General features: G+C 41.4%; 1 protein-coding gene across 3 annotated transcripts in view; it reads left to right on the top strand.

Moving 5' to 3' along the window:
• Positions 1-16,568, top strand: part of LOC117402041 (regulator of G-protein signaling 5) — a 130,826-nt gene extending 114,258 nt beyond the window's left edge. For 2 of the 3 annotated variants that reach the window (XM_059007260.1, XM_059007259.1), the window contains 4 exons: positions 3,939-4,004; positions 4,749-4,795; positions 5,388-5,554; positions 15,947-16,568. In XM_059007260.1, the coding sequence (XP_058863243.1) occupies positions 3,949-4,004; positions 4,749-4,795; positions 5,388-5,554; positions 15,947-16,114 (438 nt within the window). In that variant the 5' untranslated portion in view covers positions 3,939-3,948 and the 3' untranslated portion in view covers positions 16,115-16,568. Of the gene's footprint in view, positions 1-556; positions 768-3,938; positions 4,005-4,748; positions 4,796-5,387; positions 5,555-15,946 lie in introns of those variants that run through there. The other variant, XM_034002857.3, reaches the window with a different exon arrangement.
• The last annotated feature ends 2,861 nt before the right edge of the window (positions 16,569-19,429 follow it).

The following is a 19,429-nucleotide window of genomic DNA, read 5'->3' on the forward strand; positions in this document are numbered from 1 at the left end:
GCACATCTGTAATTCAGGGACAATGCCAAATCCACTCGGGTAGGCAGGTCCCAATAAAGTGACCAGGCAGTTTGTGTAACAATGATAAAAATAGACGCCCAGGTTTGATCCAAGCAAGCATGCAATGCACCTGTCTCTCAATCGCACCTGACATGCAAACCTAGCACACAATACAGGCCTGATTGGGTCTGATAGAAAATGTTTGTTTTTTATCAGTGACAAAAAAAATCTATAATTTCAACAACAACCTTAAAAAAGTCTTTTAAAACCGCAGCCTGCTGCCCACGCCCAGGCTTTGAGAGGATCTTGATAGACGCCATCACTTAATAAAAACCTTAATAATAATAGGAAAACTCAAACGCAAATGAAAGACTGGCAGGCAAGGCGTTGAGAGGTCGAGGGCTTTCTAGTGCCCGTGTCTGATTGCTCCATGGTGTTCCCTCGTTATCTCACCCTGCCCATCTTGTCAGCACTCTGAAGGTCAATGCCATTAGCTGCCATTGCATAATTGCTGCTTCTCGCCAGTTTATTGGCTACTCGCGTTTGTTCTTGGCTGTTATACAGAATATATATTGCAGCTTCTATACAAGTACTGACTTGTATCTGTAGAGCGCACCAAACAGGATTCAGTTCGAAGGCATTTCATTTTAAAACTACTCTACAAAAAGTACACACAACACTTTTATTTCTGTTCATTTTGGGGAATACGAGACCGCCGTCAAAATGTGCAAGGGACTGTCCGCACTGCCATCCACTTGTTTGGAGAGGTGAGATTGTTATAACAGCTTGTGACAACGCCACAATATATGTGCATGGTAATTCTTGCAGTTGACAAGTGTTTTTTTCCATTTGCTTATCTGTGTGTTTTCTGTGCTTTACCCCCGTTTGTTACCAGTGAGTCTCCATTCTTACTCGTGCTTTACCATGCTCCCTCTATGCTTTCACTACACTTTGCTTTTACAACTCTCATCTTTTAGGGGGTTGATTTTTGTAAGCTTTTCTCTTCCATGTACTTCTATAAGGACACATTTCGGGACATACTGTACATGTACTGTACAGAATCAAAGCTGTTTTGTAATGCCAAGAGGCGGCTGTATTGCAGTTTAAATCTCACCCTTCTCGTGTTGTCTTGCATTATATTGTATTGTATTGTATTATATTGTGTTATGTTGTGCGGTATTGTATTGTATTCTCTTTGTCTATAGCAGAATTAACACATCCATATCCAGAGTCTGTTCTATCAAATGTTCATCAATCCTGTGATGATTATGAATCACTTTAACAAGAAAGTCACTGACATTAGAAATCAGATGCCTAACTGCGTACCAAATGTAGATGTGTCATCTAACAGAAATAATGATACTCTTACCCTTGGTCATACAGCACCCAGACACACTTTACAAACTTTACAGCATTTTTCCTTCCTTTGTGAACTGGATCTGGTTACTACAGTTAAAAAGGTGAAAACCACAATACGTGTGTTGATCCTATTCCCACTTCACGTTTTAAAGAAGCATTCCCCAGTATTCCCCTGCAGTTTTGAATATTGTTAACCGTTCTCTTTTATCTGAACTCATTCAACACTGCTGTAGTAAAACCTCTGCTCAAGAAACATTGGAGCCCAATGTTCTTAACAACTACAGGCTTATTTCCAGTCTGCCATTTCTATCTAAAGTCTTAGAAAGAGTAGTGGCTGAGCAACACATTTCTGGGAGTTCATAACATTATGAGAAATTTCAGTCTGGGTTCAGGTCTTCTCATAGCAGTGAGACAGCACTTATTCGAGTGGTAAATGATGTGCTGTGATCCTCGGTCATGGGCTCACCTTCGGTTCTTATGTTACTAGATTGAAGTGCTGCGTTCAACACTATTGATCATTCTGTTTTATTAATTGATCGCTTTAAGAACGTGGTGGGATTGACCGGTAGTGACCTGTCTTGGTTTTGACCCTCCCTACCCCTGGGCGGCGCTCGGCCAATTGAGCACCGCCCCCTGGAAGCTCCCGTCCTCGGTCGGCAAAGGAATAGCCTGGACTCGAACTCGCGACGTCCAGACTATAGAGCGCATCCTGCACTCCACGTGGAGCGCCTTTACTTGATGCGCCACTCGGGAGCCCCGATATATTCATTTTCATTTTCACCTCTCACTCTCAAACAGGGTGACACCTCTCTCTCTCAAACAGGGTGACACGTGTATCTCTCAAACAGGGCGACACCTCTCTCTCTCAAACATAAGAACATAAGAGAGTTTACAAACGAGAGGAGGCCATTCAGCCCATCTTGCTCGTTTGGTTGTTAGTAGCTTATTGATCCCAGAATCTCATCAAGCAGCTTCTTGAAGGATCCCAGGGTGTCAGCTTCAACAACATTACTGGGTAGTTGGTTCCAGACCCTCACAATTTTCTGTGTAAAAAAAAAGTGCCTCCTATTTTCTGTTCTGAATGCCCCTTTATCTAATCTCCATTTGTGACCGGTCCTTGTTTCTTTTTTCAGGTCTAAAAAGTCACCTGGGTCGACATTGTCTATACCTTTTAGGATTTTGAATGTTTGAATCAGATCACCGCGTAGTCTTCTTTGTTCAAGACTGAATAGATTCAATTCTTTTAGCCTGTCTGCATACGACATGCCTTTTAAACCCGGGATAATTCTGGTTGCTCTTCTTTGCACTCTTTCTAGAGCAGCAATATCCTTTTTGTAACGAGGTGACCAGAACTGAACACAATATTCTAGGTGAGGTCTTACTAATGCAGTGTAAAGTTTTAACATTACTTCCCTTGATTTAAATTCAAAACTTCTCACAATATATCCGAACATCTTGTTGGCCTTCTTTATAGCTTCCCCACATTGTCTAGATGAAGACATTTCTGAGTCAACATAAACTTCTAGGTCTTTTTCATAGTTCCTTTCTTCAATTTCAGTATCTCGCATATGATATTTATAATGCACATTTTTATTGCCCGCATGCAATACTTTACACTTTTCTCTATTAAATTTCATTTGCCATGTGTCTGCCCAGTTCTGAATGCTGTCTAGATCATTTTGAATGACCTTTGCTGCTGCAACAGTGTTTGCCACTCCTCCTATTTTTGTGTCGTCTGCAAATTTAACAAGTTTGCTTACTATACCAGAATCTAAATCATTGTAGATTAGGAATAGCAGAGGACCTAATACTGATCCCTGTGGTACACCACTGGTTACCTCGCTCCATTTTGAGGTTTCTCCTCTAATCAGTACTTTCTGTTTTCTAGATGTTAACCACTCCCTAATCCATGTGCATGCATTTCCTTGAATCCCTACTGCGTTCAGTTTGAGAATTAATCTTTTATGCGGGACTTTGTCAAAAGCTTTCTGGAAATCTAAATGTTGTATGCTTTGCAGTTATCCATTTTCAATGTTGCATCCTCAAAAAATCAAGCAGGTTAGTTAGACACGATCTCCCTTTCCTAAAACCATGCTGACTGTCTCCCAGGATATTGTTACCATATAGGTAATTTTCCATTTTAGATCTTATTATAGTTTCCATAAGTTTACACATAATAGAAGTCAGGCTTATTGGTCTGTAGTTACCTGGTTATTGCGTTTGCAGTTCCGAGTAGTCTTTCTGTGTACTTTTGTTTTTGGTCCCTTTTAAATGCTCTGTAAAGTGCCTTTTTCCGCTGAATATTTTTTTTTAAATTTATCTATTAAACCATTTTAGCCATTTTGTTTTAGATTTAGATTTGTCTACTTTTGGGATGTAATTGTTTTGCGCCTCTAGTACTACATTTTTAAAAAACAGCCATCCTTTTTCTGTGGATGTTTTCTCTATTTTACTCCAATCTACTTCTGTTAGTCTCTGTTTTATACCTTCATAGTTTGCTTTTCTAAAATTGTAAACCTTGTGTTATTGTAGTTTCAGCTGGTTGCTTACACCCTCCTGTTGTCTCGTTCCCCTGACAGAGCCAAGGAGATGAAGGTGAAGCTGGCTCATCTGGCAGACAAGCAGGACCGTGCTCCGCGCCACAAGTGAGTCTTATTGCTTTGACAAGAGGGAAGGAATCGGCAATCTCAGCAATGACAAGCTCAGGGTCTTCCTCAATGACAAGCTCAGGGTCTTCTTCAATGACAAGCTCAGGGTCTTCCTCAATGACAAGCTCAGGGTCTTCTTCAATGACAAGCTCAGGGTCTTCCTCAATGACAAGCTCAGGGTCTTCTTCAATGACAAGCTCAGGGTCTTCCTCAATGACAAGCTCAGGGTCTTCTTCAATGACAAGCTCAGGGTCTTCCTCAATGACAAGCTCAGGGTCTTCTTCAATGACAAGCTCAGGGTCTTCTTCAATGACAAGCTCAGGGTCTTCCTCAATGACAAGCTCAGGGTCTTATTCAATGACAAGCTCAGGGTCTTCCTCAATGACAAGCTCAGGGTCTTCTTCAATGACAAGCTTAGGGTCTTCCTCAATGTCTGCACTGTTTTTCTTTTGGCACAGTATTTCTAAATGTACCAGATTCACGCGGCCCCTGTTTCTATTTATTTATTTAAAGTTCTTGCCTGTTTCTGGACTAACAGATACAGCACGTAACTAGTTGGAGGGAGGGAGGTGGGGTTGTCTGATTTTCTGGTTATTGTGGTCTGTTGTAATGATGTAAACAGTGTGCAACAAATAAACCTGTGATTTGTAACCTTTGATAAATAATAAAGTACTTTTAGTTACTTATGAACGAACCTAATAACACAAATTAAATTCATGTCCTTCGTTACGTCTTTTACAGGGAAGAGGGCTTGCTGCAGGATTTTGAGAAACTCCTGAGCAGTAAACGTACGTAACAGTTTTTTTATTTTGTATTTAATCATATGTTTATCATATGTTATTCCTACTGTGCCCATCCACTCTCTCATTTTTATTGTTTAAATCAATTGCTACAAAAAAAAAACTTATCACACTTTCACAATACAGCTGGGCTAATCAAGGGAAAATTAGCGAAAATTACCAGAGGCTACATTAAAATGTGCCTGCTATTCTGTTTAGCTATCGCTCTCCTCTCTCCCTCTCATTCCTGTACTCTAACTTCAGCAAGGAGAACCTTTGTCTGTCTGTTCCAAAATGTGGAGAAAAAAAAAAAAGTTTACACTGTGGCTAATCAAGCTCATATTAAAACCTGGCATGAGAGAAACTGCTATGCAAAGGAGTCTTATTTCCATCCCTATAACCACATCTCATCCCCTCTCCCTCTCCTTCCCTTTCTCTCTTCCTCTCTCCCCCTCTCCCTCTCTCACCCCCTCTCCCTCTCTCTATCTCTATCTCTTTCTCCATCTCCTCCCCCCTCTCTCCCTCCCCTCCTCTCCCTCTCTATCTCCTCTCTCTCTCTCACTCACTCCCCTCTCTCTGACTATCTCATCTCCTCTGTCAGATGGGGTGCAGGCATTCCGCTCGTTCTTGCGCTCGGAGTTCAGTGAAGAGAATATTGAGTTCTGGCTGGCCTGCCAGGATTACCGCGGCACCAAGTCCCCCGGCAAGCTGGTCCCCAAAGCCAAGCGCATCTACAGCCAGTTCGTGGCAGTGCAAGCTCCCCAGGAGGTGAGAAAGAGAGAGCCTTTACTTTCGCTACCCTCGCCCCTGATTAATCTTTACTGTTATAAAAGCTGAGCAAAGTGTAATAAAGCATGGTGAAAGCATGATGGCAAAGGAAAGGTAAGCACTGTAAAGCACAGAGAGGTACGGTACAGGAGTATTTAAGTATAGTGAGGTATGGTAAAGCATATAAAAAAGCAAACCATGGTAAACTACTGTAACCCTTAGAAATGTTTACTTTTCCAAGGTTGCGGTCACAAACTTTTATGACTTTTATGGTCCCCGACTGGCTCATCCAGTTAAAGCGCTGCCGCTGGGAGTGCAGAACGAGTCACACAGCTTGGACGGCGCCAGTTCGCGTCCGGGTTGTGCAAAGAAGCCGAATTTTGCTGGGGACTCCGAAGGGGGCGTCACATTGGCTCTGACACTCCCCGGTGGGGGATGGGAAACCGGCAACAGCTAACCCTACTGACCAGACACCGAGCACATTCAGAGTGGATCAAAAGTAGGGCTGATCTCTGTTCTCTGGGATCGGTAGCCCGCCCACCTCTGCTCTGGTTTGCTCGGCGTAAAAGCTATTCTGGCTTTAGGCTTGTGAGATCGGAGGACGCTCACACGCCCTCAGAATGACTGTGCTGTGTGGAGACTCACCGCGGTGAGGAGAAAAAAATAATTAATAAGAGCTGGACAAGAGGCAGTGAGGTGGAAGAGGAATGTCAGAAACGGAAGACAATAACAATGATGATCCTGATTCACAGGCTCCTTCTATTAGGAGGATTCCACTATAATTGTACCAATTAGACCTGTTAAGGCTACTGTGGAGGCTTTTTCCTTGATTACCTTACAAGAACTGACAGAGCTAGCCCTGCATACGAGACCCCCTACATACGCTCTTCATCCCATTCCTACTAAAACTATTTAAAAAAAAAAGTTGGTGTTATAAATACTCACATTTTAAATTATAAATGTATCACTTTCCTCTGGTACAGTTCCCTAAGCACTTAAGGTAGCCGTGGTAAAGCCACTGTTCAAAAAAAAGAAGTGGACCCCTTAAGTCCTTAATTACAAGGAAATCTGCCATTTTTAAATATGGTTCTAGAGAGAGTTGTTGCAAATCAATTATACTCGTAATAGAGCGTATGAAAAATGTCACTCGATTTCATGCTGCACTGAGATAGCCCTTGTTCGAGTAGCAAATCATCTGTTGATAAGCTCCGACTCAGACTTTCCATCAATTTTAATTCTCCTAGATCTAAGTGCTGTTTTTGATACTGTGGACCACTCCATTTTATTGAATGGTCTTGAAAGGTCAATTGTTCTGACCAACACAAAAAATATTTGTGAGAGAAGATTGTTTTTTTTTTTTTTTTATTACCCGCAAGCACGCAAGCTGGTCTAACAAAAATATTTCTTGTTTTCCTACTCCCCAACCGCTAGGGCAGCTGGGATATCAGAATCAGCACTGTAGACTGAGATACAGGATTCAGTTGCATTCCAGTGTCATGGGAGGAGACAGTGCTTGGCTGGTTTAATGTCAGTTCATACCGCCGATCTGAGCCCCCCCATACCATTGCAGGAGGCAGCCGACAAAAACTCTGAATCCTTTTCACTCATTCCCTTGCCTGGAACATCCTCGTCACAATTTCTGCATTTATTTGAATTGTTGTTATTATACAAACAGCCGATCTGATTTTACAGAACTTGTAAAATTTTCGTAGCATACTGTCTGTTTTCACACACCACCGTTTTGTGAGAATTTGTGACGCTACAGTCAGAACATACTTCCTTCGACTGTTTGAACAAATGCCACATTTCAGAACACTGTTTGTGGTGCCAGATTATGAATGTTTCTGAAGTTTTTTCTTTAGATTTTTCCAGTCCTTCACTCCATTTTCAGTGAAAGCGGGGTCTTTTTAACTTCTCAAAAAGTGTCTGCAAGGAAAGCAGAAAACCGCATCTTCCTGCTTTACTGTACTCTAAATATGAAAACATATTTTAATATTCTGATGAAAATGAATGGTTTTGCTTACCAGACAGTTTTCGGATAAACAGGTATACAAGGATATGACGGTCCTGTTGCGGAATCACCAAGGTCCAAAATACAGGATTTAGTTGCATTTCAATGTCATTGGAGGAGACAATGCTTGGCAGGTTTGACATCCATTCTTCCTGCCGATCTGAGCCCCATATAGATAGTCGAAAGTTTATGGTAAGAGTGCAGTTATTTTTTTGCAAATATACCTTATAAAATACATTGAATGGCCCTTGATTATAAGTATGATAGTAAGTACGTGTTTAGAAGCTTAAAAAACAGTATTAATAATTGATTTAAATAGGTGTGAAGTGATGGAAATGGTGTTTGAAATTGGTGTAGGTACTGTAGGACTGCAGAACAGGTTAACAGATTTAAAGGTTTAAAAAAAAAAAAAAAACAGTGCAAATTGTTGTCCTGACTTTGTTTGTTTTTCTAATTTGCTTAAATAGGCATAACATGTTTTAAAGTACAAGCTAATGCTATATTAAACTTAATTTATTTGACCACCTTATGTTGGGGGAAAAAAAAACAAAAAAAACATGTCAAATATATATATATATATATATATATATATATATATATATATATATATATATATATATATATATATATGTATGTATAATCACTGAGTGGTTTCGAGGTCTGTTTTGTGCTATAAATTATTAAACAGTACAAGTTCTCAAAAAGACGCAGGAGAATGAATCCAGTTTACAGCTTTTATTTGTGACTGTCAGTCCGACTATTTTTCAAACTCAACACAATGAATGAAACTTAGTATTCAGACTCACTTGTAACATAGTAATAAAAAAATAAAAAATGCAAGTCTTAATTATACAGTGCTGTCACAAAGACGGCCGGAGTGGGTGGCGTCAGACCAGATGCAGGAAATAAACAGACAGAGAGGTGTGGTTTGGTGAAGCTGAGCGAATGCTTTCGCTCAGCATTTAATAACAGAACAGAAAATAAAAGGTTTGAACACAAAAACAGGACACGGCACTTGAGGCCAAAATAAATAGACGAACAAAACGAACTAACACTTAACAAACGGTGCACGGAGACAAACAAACACGGTGAGAACAAACACTTTACGTTTACGTTTTTCTTTCTCCTTCTTTCTCTCTCCCGTTCTCCACTCTCGAACACCCAACCACGACTGCAAGAAATGTGCGTCTATATATACTATTGTGCTGGGATTCAATTACTAATTAATTATTCACTTGAATCCCAGCACGTGAATTAATTCTGTGCAACCCCGTGCTCACATATTACATTTAACCAGCACGTGAAGTGATTTGTGCCCTCCTCGTGCCTAAATACAAATCTACACTTTTTAAATACACGTGAAACACAGACCCGTTTATATCCCATGTACCAATGACTATACACCAACATTAACACACGCACGCAACATACAACACATAATATGCACACAGGGGCGGGGCACATTGCCACAAGTGCCTATAGTAAGCATTCACCCCCTTGGACGTTTTCACAGTTTATTGTGTTACAACCTGAAATCTTGATGCATTTAAATGGGATTTTTTTTCTTTTTGATTTACACAACCTACTCAACACTTTGAAGAGGCAAGAGAATTTTGTGAAACAGCAGTTATTGAAAAATAAAAAAAACTGAAATGTCTTGGTTAGGTAAGTATTCACCCCCCTGAGTCAATACTTGGTAGAACCACCTTTGGCAGCAATTACAGCTGTGAGTCTTTTGGGGTAAGTCTCTACCAGGTTTGCACATCTGGATCGTGCAATATTCGCCCATTCTTCTTGGCAAAATTGTTCAAGCTCTGTCAGGTTGGATGGGGATCGTTGGTGGACAGCAATCTTCAAGTCTTGCCACAGATTCTCAATCGGATTCAAGTCTGGGCTTTGACTGGGCCACTCTAGGACATTCACTTTCTTGTTTTTAAGCTGACTTCTATTCAATTGTTTGTCCTTTCATTATAATATTTATGTTATTTTTCAAATTGACCGGTCACGGTTGTTCTAGGTATGCCTATAAACGCAGTAGTTCTAGTGTTAAGTAATTGAGAGCTCAGCTGGAATGAAAACCAGAAGACACATGGGGTCCCCAGGACCAGGGTTGGGAAGCCCTGCTTACTCCCTTCACCACACAAAAGATTTATCCTTCATATACAACTGGCCATTCTCCAATTAGCACTCAATTACCTAATTGGGGAATGGCCACACCTGTGATTGTTGGCCGGGACAGATTTAACCCCATCACTGCCAACCTAACATTCCCACACGCACTTTTCACAGCAGTAAGGCTTTGCCCTGCAACATTCGCTTTGATAATAGAGATACCAGAGCCAACCGACATGAAAAAGACAAATTGGCTGCTATCAGGAAGTGTGGGATAAATGGCAAGACATTTTGCCTTTGCTTTACAACCCAGGACCAAAAGTTACAGTGGATGAATGTCTTGTCCTCTTCAGAGGAGGCTGCCCTTTAGGCAGTATATGCCTAACAAGCCCGCTAAGTATGGCATAAAAATATGAGCAACCTGCGATGCTAGATCCAGCTATGCATGGAATATGCAAGTGTACACAAAGAAACTGCCTGGAGAAGCACCTGCAAGAAATCAGGGGACACGAGTAGTGTAGGAAATGTCTCAAGAACCAAGGTCATGATGTCATGTGTGACAGCTTCTTCCATCCTACAGACTTGGTGCTGATTATTTCTATAGGAATGAGATGTTGGAGAAGTTTCAGTCTGGTTTCTGTTCAGGACATCGCACAGAGACTGCGTTAGTAAGGGTCTGTAATGATCTCCTTCAGGCTGCTGATTCTGGTCAATTATCTGTTTTAGTTTTACTGGATCTTTCGGCCGATTTTGATACTGTAGACCACAGAATCTTATTGGAGAGAATGCATAATCTTACTGGAATTGGAGGCATTGCCTTGGAGTGGCTTTGCTCCTATATATCACACCGGCACCAATTTGTTTTTTTGGGTCATTCATTTTCTGAAACCGGTGATGTGAAGTATGGAGTTCCACAAGGCTCTGTGCTTGGCCCTTTGCTGTTTAGCATATATATGCTCCCCCTTGCATCCATCATTGCTAAATATAACCTTGGATTTCACTACTACGCTGATAACACACAAATATACTGTTCATTTCTACAAAATCAGAATGGCAGCTGCTGTTCTGTCTCAGTGTTTGGTGAGATCCAAGCATGGATGACTGCTAATGATCTGAAAATGAATCCACAAAAGACAGAGTTGGTTGTTGGTTGGCTCCAGGCACAGTTTGGCTAAATCGTCGTGTGTTAATATTCCTTTTGATGGTCATTTTTTGAATCCCTCCAAGAGTGAAAAATTTGGGAGTTATCATGGATTCTGAATTGGGTCTGGATGTCCACATTAGTTCAGTAGTTAAGACGTCTTACTTTCAGCTGTGCAATATAGCTAAATTGAATCCGATCTTGTCTTGCAAAGATGCTGAAATGCTGGTGCATGCTTTAGTGATGTCTAGATTGGACTACTGTAATGCTCTGTTTTCTGGCCTACCGGACTCTACATTACAGCGGCTCCAACTTGTTCAGAATGCGTCAGCTAGAGTGCTTACTAGCACGCGTTGCTCACAGCACATCACTCCTGTTCTCAAGTCACTGCACTGGCTTCCTATTAAATTCAGGATTGATTTTAAGATCCTGCTTCTTACTTATAAAGCCCTTCATGAATCTGTGCCTTTGTATCTGCACGATCTCATTGTACCTTATACTCCCAGTCGCACTCTATGGTCAGCAAGTGCTCATCTTTTGGTCCTTCCTCGCAGACACTTAAAATCAGGAGGAGGAAGAGCTTTTAGTTGTTGCGTACCTCGTCTCTGGAACTCTATTCCAAGTGATATCAGATGTGCAGCTACAATGTAATCTTTTCAGTCAGGTTTAAAGACGTATTTGTTTTCACATGCTTACTGTTAGACTGGGTTGTTAGCCATTTGTTTTTGGGTCCTGTTGTAAAGACCCCTGGGATGCTTCACATGAAGAGCGCTATATAAGAGCAAATTGTATTGTATTGTACTGAAAAGAAAGTTGACCACGCTTGAAAAAGTGGGAAAAAACAAGACTGAGCTTCCAAATGAGATTGCAAAAATAAAGAACTGAATTGTGCACTCATCAAAATGAGATTTTACAGAAAGTGCAGAAGTTCAAAGAGCATACAGTCCAAAAAAAAGAAAGAATGTTATTGTGATGAACACGATGCACAAGGATACCCCAGTGTGTACCAGGGATGACAAGCAGCCAGAGGTGATATTGACTACAATTCCTCCAAAGGGGTTGACAACGTGGATAAACTGACAGCAACCTACACCTGTCAGCACATGACTGTCTGCTGGCCTCTGGTCATCTTCTACAACCCCGGTCCTGGAGAGCTACTGGGTCTGCTGTTTTTCATTTCAACTGAGTTCTCAGTTACTTAATGGCACCAATTATTGGCTTAATTAGTCAAGATTAACAGGTGTTCCAGATCTTTAGCCACTAATTATGTAAAGACACCTATAAAACCTGCAGGTGGAATTGGACGGGATCTGGATACTAAGCAGGCGCAAACATTACACTGTGTAACAAATTTGTTTTTTTATTTTGGTTCCTGGGTAGTGTTATTTCTTAATTGCTTATGCCTCAAAAGTATAGAAAATGGCTATTATTCCCCACAAACTTTGCTTTTGTGACCAGGACAGTGATATTTTGAAATTTACCTATTTTCCAGAACATTCCGGATAGATTCAGTGCTGAGTAAACTTGGAGTAACTTCTAGAACTTTCTAGAACTTTCCAGTAATATAAATAGTAGTATAAATACAGGGGCCTTAAGCCCACCAGTTCAGTTTAGTTCCAGCTGCCTAAGTGGATACATATCTGCATTTTTCTGAGATGGCATCTGGCAGACGCATTTTGAGACTTCAAAATAGTGGCATTCCTGATGGGTCTCCAAGGCGGTTTTACCAAGTTTCCCTGCTATCTTTGCCTTTGGGACAGCAGGGGCACCAAGGCGCACTACCACAGGCGGGACTGGCCACAGCGGACCGAGTTCTCTGTGGAGAGGAACAAGGTCAAGTGGGAGCCACTGGTGGACCCCCGGAAGGTGCTGATGCCACCACTGCACATCAAATTGGGCCTTATGAAACAATTTGTCAGAGCTCTAGATAAGGAGACGGCAGCCTTCAAGTACCTTCAAGAGTTCTTCCCTAAGCTGTCAGAGGCAAAGGTCAAAGCCAGTGTCTTCGTCGGACCACAGATAAAGAAGATCCTGGAGTGCAATGAATTCCCCAAGAAGCTCACTAGTAAGGAGAAAGCGGCTTGGAACAGCTTTGTCGCAGTGGTTCGAGGTTTCCTGGGCAATCACAAGGCCGAAAACTATGTGGAGCTGGTTGAGACTCTGGTGAAGAACTATGGCACAATGGGCTGTAGGATGTCCCTCAAAGTCCATATCCTTGATGCTCATCTTGATAAATTCAAGAAGAACATGGGAGCGTACTCGGAGGAGCAAGGCAAGTGCTTCCACCAGGATATACTGGACTTTGAACGTCGCTACCAAGGACAGTACAGAAAACATGTTGGGAGACTACATTTGGGGGCTGATTCGTGAAAGTGATTTACAGTATAATCGTAAATCTCGAAAAACTACTCGCTTCTAAATCTTTTGTAGTCATTTTTGTATTACTTTAGTATAAATACATGTTAATTTGGATTCATATGTTGTTTTTTTCTGACTTTATGTGAACGAAAAGACACAAATTTGCCCATTTTCTCATTGGAAATAGGTAAATTTCAAAATATCACTGTCCTGGTCACAAAAGCAAAGTTTGTGGGGAATAATAGCCATTTTCTATACTTTTGAGGCATAAGCAATTAGGAAATAACACTTACTACCCAGGAACAAAAATTGTGTTACATAGTGTTATAATGTGAGAAGGATTTTGCCTTGCATTTAGGCAATTGCTGACCCTACAAAAACTTTACACCTCTTATACAAGGTGAAAACCATTGTAGAAGCGAGTAACTAGGACCTGTATAAAAGCACACACCTGCAGAGACCTGTCATTGTCAGGATGGCTGCTGTGGTACACTTCCTGATGCGGTGACACTTGGCTCTTATTGAGGAGAGGCAGGAACACGTTCGGAGGAGAAGGGCAAGACGAAGAAGACCCTGCATATTCAATAGCAGGGTCACTTTGTTTGGGATGCCGGAGGATGCGATGCTAAAGCGTTACCGTCTCACTCCACTGGACCTAATAGCTGAATTGAGGGGATGAGCTAGACCCCAGCGTCAATCTAGGGACTGCTATCCCTGCACATGTGAAAGTGCTGTGTTCTCTACACTACTTAGCCTCTGGTTCCTTTCAGACCACAGTTGGAATGTCTGGAGGGATCGCCCAATCCACCTTTTCCAGAGTGCTAGGCACATTTCTGGATGTCATGCTAATAAGGGCAGGCCAATACATATCATTTCCTAAGGATACTAGTATAACCGATGTTGGCTGAGGCATTTACAAACAACTCTGTTTCATGCTGAGTGGCCTCAGCCGTAAGGACTCATCCTCTTTCTCAGAAAACTTTCCTGTGCGCCTAGTGGACTTTGCTGCCCTTCCTCTGACATATTTGTTTTTTGGTATGTACAACAAATGTCATACAGCGACTACTGCTCTCTGTTCTCCTAACTCTGCAAGTGCAGTCGCTAAATAGACCGATGCACTCATTGAGAGCCTCATTATCATAATTGCGGCTCATTATTTGTGCGTGTTGAGTAATTTGCATTGCTCTTAATCTTGCATAGGGTGTCGTGCAAAATAATTGCCTTGCCGCAATGCAATTTGAATTTTGCATCCACAATTATTTGTACTGCCCCTATACTTACATCACCCCTTAATGTCCTGTTTTTGTGTGTATCCACATTTATTGGGACATTTATCAAGAAATGTTATTGGAAATTATTGTACCAGGTATAATTAGTGGTTTATGAAAGTTTTCTAATATTTAATTTAAAACAGTAAAAGCTATGCAAAGAAAAAATATTTAATCAATTCAAGGCTGTTTCAATGTGTTTAAAATTGCACCGGGTCAATATGACCCTAAACATTATTATTCTTCTTACTGTTATTAATATTTATTTATTTGGCAGACACCTTCATCCAAGGCGACTACAGGTTTTACAGGGCAGTAGAGGGTTACAATGCTAGCTCAATATTTAAATACAGTGTAGTTTACAGTATGTGCAAATAATACTTCTAAACAATATGAACCAGGATTACAACAAGTTATATCTACAATGACATACAGTAGTGCAGTAGTGCAAGGATAGTGGATTAGCTGAGAATGCAGTAACGTGATGTACAGGTCAGGCAAGTCCAGTGCATAATAGGATGGGTAGAGCAAGAGATCTACAAGTGCAGTCTGAACAGGAGGAGGCAACGGAAGGCGGTGAGAGGCGGGGCAGTCAGGAATTTCTCCGGTAGCTGGTTCCACCACAGAGGGGCTAGGGAAGAGAAGGAGCGGGCATGGGAGGATGGAGATGACCGGTCAGCCTGTAGAGCAGGAGCGGAGAGGGTGAGAGGGGATGTAGGGGACACGAGGGATTGGAGGTAAGAGGGGGCAGTGTGATGAACAGAGCGGCAAGTAAGAACCAGGGTTTTGAATTCAATGCTAGCAGAGACAGGTAGCCAGTGGAATATGACCATAATGAGAGGGTTAAAACACTGGCCCCCTCTCACTCCTCCCAATACATTAATAACACTGGCCCCCTCTCACTCCTCCCAATACATTAATAACACTGGCCCCCTCTCACTCCTCCCAATACATTAATAACACTGGCCCCCTCTCACTCCTCCCAATACATTAATAACACTGGCCCCCTCTCACTCCTCCCAATACATTAATAACACTGGTCCCCTCTCACTCCTCCCAATACATTAATAACACTGGCCCCCTCTCACTCCTCCCAATACATTAATAACACTGGCCCCCTCTCACTCCTCCCAATACATTAATAACACTGGTCCCCTCTCACTCCTCCCAATACATTAATAACACTGGCCCCCTCTCACTCCTCCCAATACATTAATAACACTGGTCCCCTCTCACTCCTCCCAATACATTAACTATCACCTCAATGAAAATGTTCAGAGGAAAGACCCTAACTTACAACTATCTTGTTTGTGTGTGCCTGTGCATGTGTGTTGCATGTATATGTGTGTGTATGGATGTTGCATGTATGTGTGTATGTGCATGGATGTTGCATGTGTGTGGATGTTGCATGTATGTGTGTGTGTTGCGTGTGTGTATGGATGATGCATGTGTGTGTGTATGGATGTTGTGTGTGTGTGTGCGTGCGTGTGTGTGTTATCCAGGTGAACCTCGACTCAGAGACACGTGAAGCCGTGACTGTGTGCGTGTCAGAGCCCACACCCGCCTCCTTTAGCGCGGCCCAGCAGAGGATCTACACCCTGATGGAGAAGGACTCCTTCCCTCGCTTCCTGAAGTCTTCTTACTGCCTGGAGGCCCTGCGCAGCCTGTGAGCGGCGCCCCCTGGAGGAGACAGCACGAATCTGGAACTTCACTAAAACAGAGCAACGCTAACTACCTTCAATTACCTAGGGCAGTACTGCTGGAGCTGCAGTAGTATTAGTCTGCCCATGCCGTCATATCTGTCTGTGTTTGTAGTTTATTTCGTCCACTAACCTCTGGGATTGTAACTTTGTTTAATTTTGAATACTGTACTAGACAGCTCCCTTTATATATAAGCACTGTAACAAACGCACACCATCATAAATCCTAATGTGTTTTATTTTAACAGTGAAGAATATAACAGATTTTAAGATAACATTCTGTAGCTATTTTTCCATTTATTAATCCTTTCACCTCTGGAATAGTATGTTGTTGTTTTTCTGTTTGTTTTTTGTATAGAGCACTGCACGATTCCAAACCCCTGTATATTTAATATTGAACTAATACAAGCTGTCATTAACCCTATACTTTTGCAGTCTCCTTTTTTCTAATACTGTACTGCACAACAAACCAGTACACCATGCTGGTTCCCAGTCTTTCACTCATTTAGTAATACTAAAATAACCTTGTTTTTTAATAACATGGTTTTAATAACATATCAAGGTGAGAATTATTTCTAGAAATACAAATAGAAACTTAGTACATTCAATAACAAACATTTTTACAAGTCTTTGTCAATGTCTTCGGGTGTGCATTTCTTTGTCAGTATCTTTTTTTCGAGTCGAACCATTATTGCATGTATTAGGTTTCTTTTAGTATTTCTAAATTCAGCGTTATTGAGTGTCAAATAGTTATGGATGAGAATTCATATTGCTACGAACGATGGTTTAACCCAGAAGTCAAGCAAGTTCTTTGACTAAACCTGAACTCAGCACTGTGGGCTCAAACTCTGATATTATTTCAAGTACCGGAGGGCCCAGGTAGACCTGGTTTCTCCAAGGAAGTGAGGTGGTGCAGTGGGCTAGAGCAGCAGCCTGCTATCAATTCATCTTTGAGGACTGGGTTCAAAGCCAGCTCAAGTCTTTCATTATTTTCAAATAATTGGTTATTTACCTAAAAGTCTGTGTGAAACAAAGCTTTCCCGTGGTGCAGTGGGCTAATAAAATAGCCTTTTCTGCCTGCTCTCCTTAAAGACCGGAGTTCAAATCCAGTCCCTGTCGTAAGTATGGGTGTTGGTAGTGTGGAAGAGCAGGAAGAACATTGGTGTTGTGGTTCAAGTCTTGTGTTGTGTGTAAGTGTTTTTCCCAGCACTTTGACATTGAGTTTAGCTCGATGATATTTTAAACGCAATTCTATTGCACCTTTCACAAACTGGCAATCACCGCCTTCACATTGTGAAAAGAATGAACTCCCACAGTGGTGGGCATTTGGCAGTGACATTAAGGGTTAGGGTATTGACAGTGGTATTAAGTGGCTCTCTGGTTAGCTCAGTTAAAGAGCGTGCTTTCTATGTTGGGTTCCTTTTGTTTTTGCTTCGATTTCAAACGTTGTCATTTTTGACAGACTCACTTTCACGCAAGGTGGCACAGTGGTCTAATTCACCAGTCTTGAGGGTAATAATAATATAAAGAGGTTGATATGATAGACTGTCACAAGAACCCAGGTGGCACAGTGGGCTAATTTAATATCCTACTGTGCTGTTCCTCCTTGGAGGACTGGTTTCCGACCCAGCTGGTCTTACTTCATTTTCAAAGAACAGGTTCATTTTCAACATACACAATGAATAAACAAGCTTCCTAGCAATGTAACATTGCTTCAAAAAAGCTGGGTTTTCTGTGTTGAGGAGGAGAGTGCTTACAAAAACACAACCGAAATTGAAACTGACAACCAGAGAGGATGTCAGCAGAAGAATTCTCAGCTCTGTCACCTTTGCGACCCTGATGCTCTGCCTGAAGCAGACACTGTTGATGTAAGCGTGCGTGCTGTGCTTTTAACACTGCAGCGTGCTATGGAGCAGCATCCAGATATAAAGACGAATTGGGATTTTTTAGAAAACGCTGACAAAGTTTGCTGTCCATACTTGCAAAAACAGACTGTCCAGGTGCAGAGTTCTTCGCTGGAAACAATTTGCAGTACTGTAGCCTACCTGTACTGTACATTTCTGCTCTTGCATTATTTTTTATTACATTCATAGTTTTTTTTTTATTAGTGTAATGTGTGTCTTAATAAAGATTTGTAACCGCATACACACGTGTTTGTTTTGTTTACTGGGCTTGTGATTGGGGGTCATTTTGAATGGCAGGTTATTTTGTTGGAGTTTATACCGTCCATCGCTTGCTGTGGACGAATCACGTTCTCACAAAACGCGCCCGTTCTAAGCGGCGACGACTGTACTGAATTGTTGGTCATGTGACCCCAGCATGGGACGCGAGTGTCAATCTAGCAAGGGGTTCATAAACATGTGCTGTAAATGACAATGTGACGAAACAAAACTGCCGCTCTCCCAGCTCCCATTGTTCTGGTTAAGTCTGATCTCTGTGGGTCCAAAGAGTTTAATCATTAGCGCTGCTGTTTGTTTTTTCTGGCTGGAAATATGGACATAGCTTTTTTAATAATCACGTGCGCAGGAATGGTGTCAAAGTTTGCACATGTGCAGTACACTGTCAGAATACGTTTTCTGAAAAGCATGTTCACATGACATACATTGTATTAGTTTTTGGAGTACTATTGGAATATTTTAGGTGGTGTTTTCCAAAAACTCACTTTCAAATTTTTTCAAATGCGTTTACGTGACTTTTGATATCAGATGGAAAACTATATACTGTATTCCAAAAAATATCAGAATCCTTATGTTCATGTAAACACACTGATTGTCTTGTTTTGTAAAGTTGAAATGATTAAATCAGTGTCTGGACTTTGTCTGAGAGAGTGCGGTCAACATTTTTTTTTGTGAATGTATCAGTTTCTTTCTTTATTACGCACCTCATCAATTGTGATGAGAGCTACACCTTTTTGTGATTAGTGAAACTGAGTCTGTCAAAAAGGACAAAGTCTTTGAAAATGAAGCAAAATCAAAGAACCCAACATGGAACTTGGAAAGCAGAGTCCCATGCTCTACCAGTTGAACTACCCAGAGAGCTGCTTAATACCACTGTCAAATGCCCACTACTACCTGAATTCATTCAATTTACAATGGGGTGGTGGTGATTGTCAGGTTTAATGTGAAATGCATTTAAAATAAAATCCAGTTACTCAATGTCAAAGTGCTGTGAAACACACTTGCACATGGATCGAACCACAACACAGTGTTTATTTACATTTAAATCTCTTAAATCAGAGAACACCAGTCGTGCTGTGCCACTGTGTTGTGGATCTGGTTTCACAGT

Source organism: Acipenser ruthenus, chromosome 34, assembly GCF_902713425.1.
Source record: "Acipenser ruthenus chromosome 34, fAciRut3.2 maternal haplotype, whole genome shotgun sequence".
NCBI lineage: Eukaryota > Metazoa > Chordata > Actinopteri > Acipenseriformes > Acipenseridae > Acipenser > Acipenser ruthenus.